The sequence below is a fragment of the Rhamphochromis longiceps genome, linkage group LG12, assembly GCF_057381845.1.
Source record: "Rhamphochromis longiceps isolate RC_006_pf linkage group LG12, R_longiceps_female_GT1.1, whole genome shotgun sequence".
NCBI lineage: Eukaryota > Metazoa > Chordata > Actinopteri > Cichliformes > Cichlidae > Rhamphochromis > Rhamphochromis longiceps.
In genome coordinates, this window is record NC_140568.1 from 22,228,922 (window position 1) to 22,243,468 (window position 14,547).

The following is a 14,547-nucleotide window of genomic DNA, read 5'->3' on the forward strand; positions in this document are numbered from 1 at the left end:
ACACTTGTTTGATGACTGACCTTTTATCCATACTGCTAATTGAGCTCAGCTCTGTAAACCTGTTTTTTAGGCCACTGTAGTTAAATTGTGTTCTGGCAGAGATTACCCAGGACGTGCAAGACGGAGTAACAGACCAGAGGACTTGAATGCTCCCTGTTTGAAGTAAGTTTGTTGAAGAACCTTTGCAAACACAGGAAAAGAACAGTCAAATATAAACAGACTATCTCTTATTCATATTATCTGTTATTCAGTATTTATAGACGGGAGCTTTTTCATTCCAGACGACAGTAGGAAAGCATTTGCTTTTCCACTTTGCTAAATATTCATTCCTCTACATGTAACACCACTCTCCCTCTGATTATTCCATTACTCTCCTATTGTTTTTTTTTTCTTTCCATGAAAATATGAGGAGCAGAGCGATGTTGCTGAACAAAAAAAAAAAACTGCTCGAGTGCCTGACAGTAGGCCCTTTACTTAACAAAAGTACTGCACATACATAAATGTGTAACAAGACTGCAGGCTTGGAGAGATCTTTTTACAAACAAAACAAAAAAGTACCATGTAAATTAATAGACATGGCTATAGGTGGGTATAAATAAACATAAGTAGAGATACATCTCAATATTTCTCATTATTTTATATCTCAAGAGTTATTGAAATAAGTAGAAAGAGATTGAGAATAGCATTAGATAGATAGCTAGATGGGTATTGAGAGAGATCTCTATAAAGATGGGTTGGAGAGAGAAAGAGCTATCGACAAATGAAGGGGTAGCGAGAGAGATATCAATAGATGGTAGACAGAAATAACAGATGTCGATATCAAGCTCGATACATCTAGGTACCCTACAAGAAGCACTGCGGTAATAAAAAAAAAGAAGGAAATGAATGTGAAAGGTACGCAGACATTCAAACACTCCCCTTCATTCACAGTGGAAATTAAAGTCTCTCCAGAACAAAAGTCAACGGGTTTTTTCCCTTCTAATTTTACTCCTATTTGTTCTCATCTTCCTACATCCATTTCCATCACGCTGAGTAGAAAATACCTCTTTGTGTAGAACAGCGTCCCTTTATTTAATAACCAGCATGAAACATTAATGCAATTCATTGTTTCATCTGACCTCTTTCATATGAGTTATTAACAGCCGCCCAGAGATGCGACGCATCTACAGTAGCTCTCCCGGTAATTATGTGATTATAAACCAACAGCGACAGGCCGTCATCCCGCCGCTCCGTTACATAACCGTGCAGGAGGAAGGAAAACAAAAAGAAAAGACCCCGAGCTTTTCTGCACCTGTTTTATTTGACATCCACGAGTAACAACACGCACATAAACCAGAATTTACTGCTCCTGCTGCAGTCGGCCCCTCTCCCCCGACCGTTACGTTGTGCGGTTTGACAAATGGCCGTCACCTTCACTGTGGGGCAGAGTGGAGACGCTATTGAGTGGTGCTCTGAATTGTGGGAGAACCGAGCAGGTTACAGTGAGAGGCTGTGAGTGTGGCGGAGGGCTTGTGGAGGGTACACCTGAGGAGCTGATAAAAGGTCTCTTTTAACCCAATGACAAAAATAGACACCTTGAAGCATTTTGTAAGATCTGAGATAAAACGAAGTCACAAAAGAGGAAAGTGACTTGTGCTAAATATTGGCTTTGAGAGTTCTTCTAAACGTGTGTGTGTTGGCAGCATCCAAAGCTCAGTTCAGAATGAGTAAGAGCAGCATACGCAGACATTTACATCATCTTACATTACATTTAACATAAAAACAGAGTATAAATTTGGTTTATAGAACTTTTAATCCAGCCACAGTGGGACATCATAAGCTCTGATACAAATGTGGCTGAAAAATCACATTCAGTGCAAAATCGAGACAAAGAAAACAAAACGACGAATAAAAAAAAAAAAACCCAAAGAAACATTCTGATGCTTCACAACATGGCCACGTATCAAAGTGAACCATTAACACTGGTCTTCACGGACATCGCAGCGCTGCGCTGTGTCAGTGTTCACAAAAGCAGGTCACAGAACACTCAGCAACTCTTCACAACTCAATAAGTAACACAGATGAAAATTGTGACTCAGTCAGTGTTTCCCAACAATTACTCCATCATCTAGGGCTGAAGATGAAGGGGGGGAAACAAACCAAAAACAGCTCGTGTGAATCAGAAATCAACCTACTATTATGAGTCACATATTCAGTTACACTAGATTTTAAAAAGAGACACCCAGAGTGGGGATTTTTCCCCCCTCTATACTTAACAATCCACTGATCAATACAAGTGAGAACAAAGAAAAAAAACTGTGATAACTCTGACATCTTTGTGCTGTAAAGTATGTAACCGTGTACTGAGCCGTTGTTCCACAAACATGGAAGAAAGAAAATAGTTCTCACAGGTTGCATACAGAGGAACGCCTCTGTGTGACATCAGTAGTGTTTATGTGGTGAGTGACTGCCAGGCCATGGCACCCAGCTGTCCCCCGACCCACCACAGAGCTGCTCCCAAAGAGGCGGCTGCCATCACAGCCAGGCTGGCCTTGAGTACAGCGCCTGGGTGTCTGCTGAAGCGGGCCGGGGCCACGCAGGCCAACGTGGCCACAGTCACGGTCAGGGTGTACAAAATGGAGACGGCCGTGTTAATGGCCACAATCTGGCCGAACTTGGCGAAAGGCACAATGACACAAAAGAAGAGAGGGACTGTGGAGATCGCTGTGGTGACAGCGCTGGACACTATGGCAACACCCACATGGTTCACTGCCTCCAGAGTCCGCCTCTGCCTCTCGGCCTGAGGCTCCTGCGAATAAAACAGAGATTTAAAAAGTGCAGACTCTTAAAAAAAACACGCTGTGGTCAATTTGAAATTAGAATAGTCGCGTACCAAGTTATGAGAAGGCATAGAAGGTGTGGTCTCCCCAGCCAGAAGGTATCCCTCCACCAGGTGTAGACAGTAATCCACCGAGGATCCAACAAGTATTGACAGAGAAATTGCCTCCACTGCTCCCATCTCCCATCCCAGCCAATACATGAGCGCCACTACCAGACAGATCACCCCTATTCAAGACCAAAAACATGAGGGAAATGCACTCTTGGTTATTTGAAAACATCACTTTCAAATGTAAATATGTTAGTGCGGCTCTTACCGAGAATGGTCACGAGCACGGGCAGCAGCAGCAGAGGATGTGCGGTAAACACAGAAACAGCTGCCACGCAGATGGCCAGAGACAGCAGCAGACTCCAGAGGGCACTCTCCACACCTACAACAGGACCAGAGGGCAGCACTTTCGGCATTTTTATCTGTCTCCAGTTTTAGAAAAGGAAAAAACAAACACTGCATCTCTTTGACATCTGCTCCACCTCTCACTTGCCTATGATTTCCATGAAGATCTGCTTCCAGTGCTCACACGTCTGGAAGCCTCTTTGCAGAGAAGAGGTCTGCGGGAGAGTTGCGAGCTGCTCCTGGATGAAGTTCTCCCACTGCAGGAAATCGGAATACGTCTGAAATGAGGATTTTCCCTTGTATGTGGTCTTACAAGGGAGGAGGAGGAAGAGAGAGAGAGAGAGAGAGAATTAAGGCGTTGCGGCAACTCTGAAACCGACGGCGGTTTGTCGCATGGAGATGAAGAGACTTACAGATTCGAAGGCCATGGACAGCCAGCGGACCTTCCCTCCATGCATTCCCACCGCTCCATGGGACAGCTGCCCTGGGAGCAGGTTGGGTTCAGGGAGAGAGTGGCACTCGGGATGAAGAAGAGGCAGAATGGAAGATAGCTTGTTGCCTGTGAGGAACAGCAGACTTTTTAGCCTGCGTGCTGTCAAATCAGAAGGCCTAACCTTGCTGATTTGACTTTATACTACTTTTTTGTGCCACAAAAAAACCCCACATTTGAAAAGTTACTTTCCCTTCCCATCAGATAAGCAAATGTTACCTGACGGCAAGCACTGTGCTCCTCCCGGCTTTACGAGCTGTGTGTTTGCACTAACAGCTTTGCAGATTTTGCAAAGATGCCCCATCTCCTGGAAAATATCAAAGTCTGGATCCAGTATAATGCTGCCCTTTGGAGAGAATCAAACAACAAATTTACAACGGTGAGAAAGTCCTTTTAAAATCCGGTGCAGCGTTCCTCCAGTCGACAGTTTAAGATGCATGTGGCGCAGGTGTGACCATCACCATATCTCCAATCACGTGGTTGTCCCTGCGTTCGGTTCGGTTCACTCCCAGGATCCCAAACACAAGGAAAACCATGGCTCCGGTGTCGACCAGAGGACGCACCGCCGGTTGGCCGCACACACCGCCGCTGCACGGATTGAAGCCAAACGTTTTGGATGGTTTCGTTTTGGCAGCAGATGAGGGATCTTTGAAAATAGAAGCAAAGAAAACCCTTTCAACCACGTTTATTTATACGGGGCAAAAATATCTGCATAACTGGTGCACTGTGAAAAGAAAAAAAAAACTCTCCAGAGGATTCACTTTAAGAGGAGAAGTCACATCAGTGCGTTTTCTCTGTAGTTAAGACTCAGCTAAATGACAGGAAAAAGACATTTGTGCAGCGTGACTCATGCGGAGTGAGAACTGTTTTCCTGATGCTAACAAACAGTCTTTATGCTTATCACGAGATGCTTGCTCGCTCACCGCTGGGAAAAAACGTATAAAAGCTTCCCCGTGAAGGTCCATCAGGCCCAGAGCTAATGCCACAGCCTGGCGGGTTGACACACACGCGGCTGGGATGAGGTCTCAGGCGGCACTGAGCAAAGTACAACTTCCTAAAGGGAAAAAGCAGAGCTGAAAAATGACAGATTTCCCCACTAAAACAACCTGACAGCCTGTCTCAGTCTCTGTTTTACATTCTTCCTTTGTGCCTTCACCTGCTGTGCTGCTGTGGGGATGATGCTACATAAAAGGAAAAATCTGGCGTCCAGCCATGACGAGGATCACACGAGCCGGACGTGATCATCCAGCTGTCGTACGGGAGGTATACGTGGGAAACACACACTGTCATTCTGGCGGTGTAATTGCCATGGGGCTGATTAAAAGCCTATTCAAATAAAGCAAGATTAGTTGTAAGCTGCTTTAGTGGGACTCGAATTATTACCAATATAATCAGGTTGGCTTTTTTCCTGCTCTCACACCTGGAATGATGACACCTCACGCTCTGTGCTGCACATCTTCCACGGGGACGGGATGCTGGCGTTAAGGGAGAAGCGGTAAATGGTTGTAGAGGCTCCGTGGTCTAACTTTGATACGTACACTGTCACAAGAGGGCCTTGAAAAAGGTACAAAGGTCAGGATTTTAAAGACAGGAAACAGGGCTTAAATGAGAAAAGGGCTGGGTTTGGGTTTTTTTTATGTGCTGGGTTTTTACCTGTTTGGTTAGTGAGTGAGTCCTGTTTCACTCCACTCGGAGCAGCAGTGGGAGTTGTCCTGCTCGGCCTCTGCTGATGTGTAGGATGCAAAAATGCAGACGAGGGAGCATGGGTGGGAAGTGGGTGGGGTTTTTCCATGAACACACCTGCAGGACACGACATGTTTTTTTTTTTTTTTCTTTTGATATTCGTTCCAGATCTAAGAAGTTAACCGAGTTGTGCTTCCACTCTTACCTGAGCACATGGGACAGGAGATGCCTTGGCCGCTGAGGTTGCTCCGCAGAGCCAGCAGACTCTGGAGGTTTGTATCTTGGCGGAAAAGAAGGGGAGCGTGAGTGGCCGGCCTCAGGAGACAACAGAAGGCAGCTGAGAAGACCAGAACCAGGAGAAAGACACCTGGGCCAGAAGGGAGATGAACAAACAACGACAGAAAAGAGGGTTTGATAGAACAGTTGTGGGACAGATCAGCAGTGAGGATCAATTACAGTCACTCCCAAAGAGTGTGGTTGAATCCTTCATGAGAATGCTTTGCACTCACTCTGACAGGCAGAATCCCCTCGGGGCAAACAGAGATTACAGAATTTCTACAATAATTCTTACTTAAGCCTGAGGTGACTCTCACATCTAAACCAAACATTAAGAGCTCTGCACACAATATCTTAGAAGCCCCAACCGCTGAGTTTTGGGATATAAATTGATGTTGTCTTTGCAAGTTCTGAGTTAAGATTAAATCTCACCTAGAACAGTTTTCCGTCGCTCCACAACCGGCTTAGCCACTAAGTGCTTCAAGGCCCACTGAAGATTGGTGCTCACCACACCCACGTGCCGCTGCCCCGGAGGGGACAGAGGTGTCTCGACCGACAGGGACAGGATGGCCGCATCGCCGTCTGTGTCGCAGAAGCCTGGCAGAGACGAAGGAAAAGATCCTCAGAGGTGCCCCGCGAGACACATTCTTACAACCAATCCCCCTGCCAGCCTTCATTCCGATGCTAGGCAGATAATAATCTCACCTGGCTCCATTTCCACTGACAGAAGAGCCACATCATCATCCTCGTCCGACAAAGGGCTGTGGTTCGCCGACAGGCCCGAAAACAGCTTCCAGCTTCGCGGGGTGGAGAGTTTAGGGGGAGAGAGAGAGAGACAGCTGAGGGGGATTAGATCTGGGTGGGTGTCACGCAGCACAAAAAGTAAGGAAGCAAAAGCTTACCAGCTCAACCAGGCATGTTCACGAGGCTCCACAAACTGTGTCCAGATACAAAGGGCAGCAGGCATCAAGACAGACACCCAAAGCCAGCAGCAGCTGACGATGAGAGCCATGAATAGGCCGAAGTCATGCACGGCTGGGATCTGAGTGTCAGGTGAACAAAGTGCAGTGTAAAGGACCTTGAAACATTCAATTTGTGCTTATCGTGGGAAAAATGGTTGTCTGCTGAGAGAGGCACTTCTATTCACCCACTGTAGGAGAGTCATTTATACACCCTGTACATGTCCTATTAAGCGCTGTTCTTTTCTTTTCTTTCTCAGTTTCATAATTACCTGAGAGAAGGTGTTAGCGGCATAAGCGGCCGCAGTCGTGAAGGAGGTCAGAAATGTCGCTCGGCCAGCTGTTTTAATTGTGTAGATCATTCGCTGCTGCGGCTGATGCAAATGAGAAGCCTGTCTGAAAGTGCTGATGAACACAAACACATCATCCACCCCTGAGAGATGAAGGGTAGACAAAAGGAGGACTTCTTAGCACAACTCATGACAAAGAGTTGTAGTTTTCCTCATTTCAGAGCAATAGCTCCACGTAGCATTCACATACAGCTGAGAGTCAGAAAATAAAAAGGTCATTATGTTTGCATCTTGTGCGCGAAATCAGCTAAAGCCTGCAGCTTGTTAGTTTAGCGTGAAAAGCCTGGAAATGGGAGCTAGATGGGGACCTACGAGACGCAGAGAAATACAGTGAATTTTCACAGTGAAGTCAGTCATTAACACTTATACATTGTATAATTACTCTGCACACAACACAGCTTTACTACAGCATGTTATATGGAGGGGATTATGGTTTTATGGGGGATTGTGCCATTTGCTTAACTGGTGACAAGACTCCACTGAGTCACTAGAAGTAGTAATTAAATCCCCTGTAAAAGTACAAGGTGGCACTTTTACATTTTAATGAGATTTAGTGGTTCTGAGAGGCAGTTGTTTTTTTAACTTTAGACCCAGCCAGGCTTGTGGCTTCTTCTTCAATTCTGTATTTAGGTGTAGCTAAGCCAAGCTTGCCTTGAGCTTCACATACGATTACGTATAACATTATAACCACTGACAGGTGGTAACACTGATCATCTCTTCATCATGGCACCTGTTAGTGGACGAGTTATATTAGGGAGCAAGTGAACATTGGTCCTTTAAGTAGATGTGTAAGAAACATAAGGATTTGAGTGAGTTTCAAAGTGTGCTGGCTAGATGACTGGCCAGAGCATCTCCAAAACAGCAGCTATCGTGGGGTGCTCCCGGTCTGCAGTGCTCAGTATCTATCAAAAATGGTCCAAGAAACAGTGGTGAACCAGCAACAGGGTCATGGACAGCCATGGTTCAGTGATGAACATGAGAAGCGAACACTGGCCCGTGTGGTCTGATCCAACAGAGAAGCTACTGCAGCTCAAATTGCTCTAAAAGCTTAATGGTGGCTCTGATAGAAAGGTGTCAAAATACACGGTGCATTGCAGTTTGTTGCAAATGGGGCTGCGTAGCAACAGACCAGTCAGGGTGCCCATGCTGACTCTTGCAGACCATGTACATCCTTTCATGGAAACGGTATTCCCTAATGGCCGTGGCCTCTTTCAGCAGGATAATGCATCATGCCACAAAGCAAAAACAGATCAGGAATGGTTTGAGGAACAAAAACATGATTTTGTGGTGTTGACCTGGCTTCCAAGGCCCCCAGATTTCAATCCAATCAAGCATCTGTCCAATGTGCTGGTGAAACACGTCCGATCCATGGAGGCTATACAGCACAACTTACAGAGTTTGCTGCTAACATCATGGTCTAGAGGAATCCATGCCTCGCTGGGTCAGGGCTTTTTTGGCATCAAAAGGGGGACCAACACATTATTAGGTAGGTGGTCATAAGGCTGTTCAGTGTATTTTACAAACCCCAAAGTGGCATCAATCTTCATAAACACAAAGTGTTTTACAAAATGTCAAACTATTGCTTAAACGACTTACCGATACCGATAATAACAAACGCTGCAACTCCGTTGAGAATGCCCAGGTACCTCACGCCAAACACGACGTGGTATAAGAAAAGAGCCATCAGGCAGCTCAGTCCGATGCTAGCAAGTCCAAAGAAAGTCAAAAAGACTGCGCAGAGACAAGAAGAAGCTTGTAAATATTTCTGCGCCTTCAAACAGAAACATGTACACACATCGATGTAAGTGAAATACGGGGATACTGTACCAGAAAAGGAGGTAAGGACGTAGACAAGCACAGTAATACAGGCTCCGCTGACCACAGCCAGCATCATGTCATTGTGGAAGGTGTGTCTCACCTCGTCATCAAACAGCTCTGTTCCCCCATATAGCACCTTTACCTGACTGGAACAGGTCACACAGACAAAACAACTTTGAGTGTTTGCAATAGCATTCAGTACCTGTGAATACGAGAGTTTTTACTGACCTGGTAGACTGGTTGGCCAGGATGTCTGCATATTGGACCACAAAGTTTTTGAAGCGTGCTCTCTGCTCATCCGCTCGGTCCTGCAGGGAGTAGTAGGACGGCAGAGGAGCTCCGAAGTGGATTTCACTGCGTAACAGGGATGAGAACAGATGCTCCGGGGACAGACTCTCATCCACGTACCAGTAAAACTGCGGGTGGGTAATGGCCAGGCCCAGAGAACCTGCACATGAGGAGAATCAGCAAAGTTAAGTTGGGCTACCCCAAGGAGTCATTCAAGCTTGAACTGGAATTTCAACCTGCCTTTAATATCAGCCAAGTCTGGGCCCATGCCATCATAGTAGATCTTGCCTCCTCTCTCACTGGGGTAGAGGTATGACAGGAGGGAGCTGGGTGGGGAGCAGTAGGACGGCCCCAGTGGCAGATCCCTCAGTAACTCCAGAGGCTTCCAGCAGAACTGATGAAACTGTGGGTGCTGCATGAGCAGCCGCTCAACTTGGTGTATCGTCTGCAGGCGCTCTGGAGTGAAGATGTTGCGCTCGCCTTTGCCTTGAGCCACAAACACCAGCTCAATCCTCCACAGAGCCTGGCTCTGTAAGTAGTAATTGGGAACAAATCTGCGCTTCCTAATGAGGGAAAAAGTTGAATTTCCATCCCCTAATCTCGCCTCTTCTTCCCCTTTTCCTGGATTTATGCTTTCATGCGTCCCCGTTTCCCCCTGACCCAGATGAGGCGCTGTCCTTTCATCTCTGCTTGCTGCTGCTCCTCTCTTCTGATGATCGCTGGCTTGTAAAGGGTCCCCTTGAGGAGCGGAGGACCCCGTGTCCTCATTATCCATCTTATTGAACACTTCCTTCCTGCCCAGCTTCTCAAGCAGAAGCTCTCGCAGCGCCTCAGACTCCATGATATCTATGTCTCGTCTGCGTCTGTCCCACGACCCCAGCTGAGTCTTTACGGCGATGGCGAGGGCGTCAAAACGTTCAGCTGAGAAGTGGCTGTGAACCTCAAAGGCACTGTAGGAGAGGTCTATGTCCAGAGGAGGGCAGTAGAGCAGCATGTAGGCAAAGAGGGCACATGGCAGCAGGACAGCTGCCCCTAAAACCGCCCCACTGGCCCAGGGTTGCGTGTAAACCCACCCCACTGCCTTCCACAGTCCACAAACCCAAGCATCCCCCGAGGACCAGCTCTGCTCCGCGGCGTGTGCTGCTCCATCCTCTTCCTCCAGCTCCTCCTCCTCTTCTCCACCACCCCAGCTGGTGTGAAACAGCAACGGCTCATCATCCACATCCATTGCGGCACCTGTCAGGGACACATAAGACCACTTGATCATCACTCACTTAACGTTATGGCTGTTGTCCACTTGGTCAGGTGAACATGAGCACAGCTGCGACAGAATGGGGGACAAGGCAACTTTGAAAGTTGTGCTCAGAGAGCAAGGACACGAGCGAATTAAGTCTATCCTGAAGTAGCTGGCGAGAAAGGCCGTCCACTGGTTGCTCGCATGGAGAAAATTGAGCGAGGGGGACCTTTTTCCCCCTTCTTGTTCTTCCCCTCAAGGGCTCGTAATAGAAAATGGCTGGCCGAGTCCTGCTTTAAGATGCTGATCACAAGAGCTTGGGGTGAGACGGGCTAAAAAGCTGTGATTTAATTATTTTCTCTGCCAGCCCATGCAAGCCATTATCACCCGGAGAGCGTATACTAGTGGGGTTCTACATATGACCAGTCGATGCAGTTGTTTCCACCCTGCACCAAATTAAATCATCTCACTTGTCTAATTAGTGACAAGAAGAGTGAGCGGGGTATAAAGAGTTTATCTCCAGCGATGGGCAGCCTTCGACTAATCGTGTCAATAGGTGTCACGTTCCCCCCCCCCCCCCCACCCCACCCCTACGCTTCTTTTCTCTCAGGCAAGACATTGCAGACAGTTTGCATTCAAGTGGCAGTGAGTCTGCTAACTGCAGCAATTTATCTATTCTCTTTAGAACGATGCTTTAAGGTCAGCCAGGTAAGACATTGAATCATAATTATGTGTAAAAGATAGCTGTAGTCAGCTTTCTAGCTAGAGTGAAAAATCCATCATAAAAGAGAGTAATTTACAAATGACACGGATTAATCGATATTTGCAAAAAAAGATTCCTCCCGTTGGAGAGCAGGGAAGAAAGACTGTTGAAAGGCAAACCCTTAAGATGCCAAATGAACTGTAGGCGTGCTGATTTATGGGACAGTTTGTGCTCTTACATCTAAACGTAGTTGATTTCACGGTGGCAATAAAGGGAGTGCTCCACTCGGAACAGCCAGCCTCCTTGTGCGGCCACCGTGCAACAGTCAGACTCCGGCTCACAGACTGGGGGATGTATTTAACGGGCACATCATTAAAATCCTTTACCCTCCAGTTCCTCGCCCTTTGAGAGAAACACTTTTGATTTTCTCAAACATCCACCATGGTTTCACGCTGGATTTTACATTCAATAGATCTTAAAACCTGCGGAGTTGAAAGCAAGAGCTCCGCCCTGCATTTCACGTTCTTAGAAAAAAGGCCAAATTTGGGACTTCTTTTAAAAATGGACAACACTTTGTTTTATTCAGCACCATGTCATCCAAGTGCACGAACAAGGGCACCGCTGCCCCTTTTAATGGGAGTGCAGATGGGGCGCGCGGTGTGAATGTGAGCTTCCCGCATTTTTAGAGGATAAACGCATTAATGGTGTTTGTTTGGTAGCTTTTTGTTTTTTAAGACAAAAGCTCAGGATGCATCACTAAACAAAAAGAAAACCATCTAATCATTCTTTTCAGTGACCTTTTTCTCTTAAACAACACAGACATATATTTTTAATATAACAAGGAAAAATAATTTGTTCCAAATTGCTGGTGTAATTTCAACTTATTATGACTCGTTATCTGCAGCCATCGTGGGCTATTATTCCATAATTAGTCCTATTATGTTGTTTTCCTCGAATGTTGACTTTTCCTCGTCAAATGCGTTTTCGGTCCAAGCGTCACTATTTTGCATTGAAAAACACGAAGAATTAAACTCGATATGATTCTGTACTTGGGGGGTAAATGAAATTGAATACAGCTACTAATTTTGGCAATTAGATTTTGGTAATCCTCTCTGCCCCCCTGCCCTCCCCTCTCAAGCATGTTTTGGTCGTGATGCTCTCAGCAGCAGATGAGAGGAGGCACACAGAGAAGTGCAGAAATATCATGCGAAGAGTGGGAAAGGGAGAGAAGAGAGAAGAGAAAAACGGGGAAGTGGGTGAAGAGACGGCGCAGCCATCAGACATCAAACAAACTGTGGGCTCCTTGAAAATCTGTCAAAAAGAAATTTCTGCTGGTTAATAATTATGGGGGGGGCAGCAGCACTACAGTTGCATCTTAGGGCCCGCTTCGTAAAAAAGCCTCACAAGCCGAGCAGATTTCAAACTAAGGATGTATGAATGAATTAGGAGAGTGAGGCAGGCTCAGTGCAAGCTCTGCCTGCTTTTTATGATCCCTCAACTGTCTACACGGGCCTCGCAGCGGCGTGCAGGTACAGTGAGGGAGAGATAACTACCCACGGCCTCGGGGACGCATCCTTTCGTCTCTTCGTGATGAGTCTGGCACTCCTTCGCATCCAGGAACATTGCGCCTCGTGTACAATAATTATGAGTGGAGTACATCTGCAAAGCACTGCGAGCGGTACGCAGCCTGGTATAACTAATGTGTTTACAAGCTGCCAGAACTGTTCAACGTCGCTTCTAAAAAAAAATCAATAGGAGAGAGCACCCGATTTAATCCACACCGGCGCAGGTGTGGATTAAAAAATAAGAATAAACTGGCATCGTGCTTTAAGTGTATGTTGGTGTAAAAGCAGTCTGCCATATGGCTGAGTGTATATTAAAGCTGCGTCGCTCTTAAAGGAAAGGATGTGGTTTTCTGTAATGCAGTTACATTGTGACAAATGAGACAGGTGAATGCACCAGGAGGCCTGGAGTGAAGTTGCACGTGCTGGGTTTTCAGGTGTAAAATTGTGTTAATTGTCTGAAAATGAATTTTTGATGCCTTTGACATCCCGCTTGCGTTCAGGCTCACGTGGGAACTTTGTAGCTTTTACATTTTTTTTCCCAACAAGTGATGTTTGTGCTGTACCTGCCAGCTCGTTGGAAGCACAGCAGGTGTAGGTGATGGACAGAGCTGTCTCGTATGTCGTGTTCAGCGAGATGAGGGCATCCAGGATGATGAACTGGAAACCTAATGTACGCACGGCCTCTCCCGTGAAAACACAGATAAGCTCAGTGTCGGTGTTATTACCCTCCTTTACCTCTCTGGGTGATGTGAAGCCGGCGAGGTGTGCGCTCCGAGCAATCCCCAGCTTGCTGTGAGCCTGAACCCTTCACATATCATCATTACTCTCAACATCTCTCTCAGCACTCTGTTTGCCCTCAATCTCTTGCCCTTTTCTTCCCATCAGTCTCGCTGCCTTTTTTTTAACCCCCACATCCCTATCCTGTCCACAAAGGTGAGAGATTTGTAACCTTCAATACTGATAGCACACACACATACACACGCACACACACACACATGCACACGCACACACACATCCCTCCACCTTCCTCAGTTTATCTCCTCTTCATCTCATCCAATATGGATATCGCATGCTGCCTGCTGACCCACACACATTGAGCTTGGTGTAGGCTCAGCCAGCATAGCACCTCATTTAAAGGGGCATTGATTTCACCACTAGTGCTTTATGAATGTATTCCTTATGCATGAGCATTCAGCAGTGTGTTTATGGCAGACGTGCCTCCAATTCTATACACGCTCTCAATCTGTGCTTCAAATCAAACTCTCAAGGTCCATCTGCACCCAGCAGAGATGTTCGTTTTCTTATTGTCTTTGAATTCCTGCTCAAACTGAAGGCAAAGCGCAAAGCTCTGTGCATACAGTGTGAGGCATCCAGGGGATCTAAAATTCAATTTCTCTCCCTCCCCTGAATGAAACTGAACACCAAAGCCTCATACTACACTGGAGGTAGTTTTTTCCCTCTATCTTGGCAGCATAAGAGGACATAGATAACAGTATGAAACCAATTTCGTACAACTTTCTAAAACAATTAGTGCACTTTATCTTTTATTTTCTAGATGAACAGCTTAAATGGTCTGCATTTCTTCAGCAATCAGCATCTCATATTCACATTTAATTTAAAGAAAAAAGAAAAGATCAGACAAAAACAATAAGCGATCCCATCAAAGCAAAAGAAATCTGCAACACAGGGGAGAGACTTACCTGAGGCTGATGAAACAAAAATTACAGGTGGGGCGATCAGGCCTGTTTGGTCCACTTGTAATGTGCTGAACTTGTGCTCTGTAATTTCATCTGCTCCACGCACTCATGTGGGGGGGAGAGAAATGATCAGTTAGTGTTTTAATGTCATAGTTAATAACTCATCAAGAGGCACACTGAGGGAGCCCTCAGCAGAGAAACCCACACAAAAACAAATCCACTATTCTCCCCTCACTCTGCAAGAATCCTCTAACCCCGGCAGTTCATAATGTG

The 14,547-nt window shown here is 46.2% G+C and overlaps 1 protein-coding gene across 1 annotated transcript; it reads right to left on the reverse strand.

Annotated features, from left to right (window-relative positions):
- Window positions 1–1,290: 1,290 nt before the first annotated feature.
- On the reverse strand, window positions 1,291–14,544 carry LOC146657228 (protein dispatched homolog 3-like). The gene is made up of 21 exons (XM_085425175.1): window positions 14,278–14,544; window positions 9,316–10,311; window positions 9,016–9,235; window positions 8,797–8,933; window positions 8,566–8,700; window positions 6,892–7,052; window positions 6,563–6,702; window positions 6,366–6,457; window positions 6,093–6,257; window positions 5,590–5,751; window positions 5,355–5,501; window positions 5,122–5,255; window positions 4,858–5,027; window positions 4,625–4,755; window positions 4,163–4,347; window positions 3,921–4,047; window positions 3,625–3,770; window positions 3,360–3,519; window positions 3,135–3,248; window positions 2,873–3,045; window positions 1,291–2,788 (listed from the first exon to the last, which is right to left on the reverse strand). Exons 2-21 carry the CDS (start codon window positions 10,301–10,303, stop codon window positions 2,432–2,434), a joined length of 4,044 nt encoding a protein of 1,347 aa, XP_085281301.1. The 5' UTR covers window positions 10,304–10,311; window positions 14,278–14,544; the 3' UTR covers window positions 1,291–2,431.
- Between the last annotated feature and the right edge of the window lie 3 nt (window positions 14,545–14,547).

Excerpts from the sequence above, each read along its gene's own strand:
- LOC146657228 (XM_085425175.1), bottom strand. The coding sequence starts at position 10,303 with ATGGATGTGGATGATGAGCCGTTGCTGTTTCACACCAGCTGGGGTGGT. Across the intron at positions 4,348-4,624 it reads TTATACGTTTTTTCCCAGCG|ATCCCTCATCTGCTGCCAAA; the intron begins GTGAGCGAGCAA and ends CTATTTTCAAAG. Across the intron at positions 3,771-3,920 it reads AGCACAGTGCTTGCCGTCAG|GCAACAAGCTATCTTCCATT; the intron begins GTAACATTTGCT and ends TGTTCCTCACAG.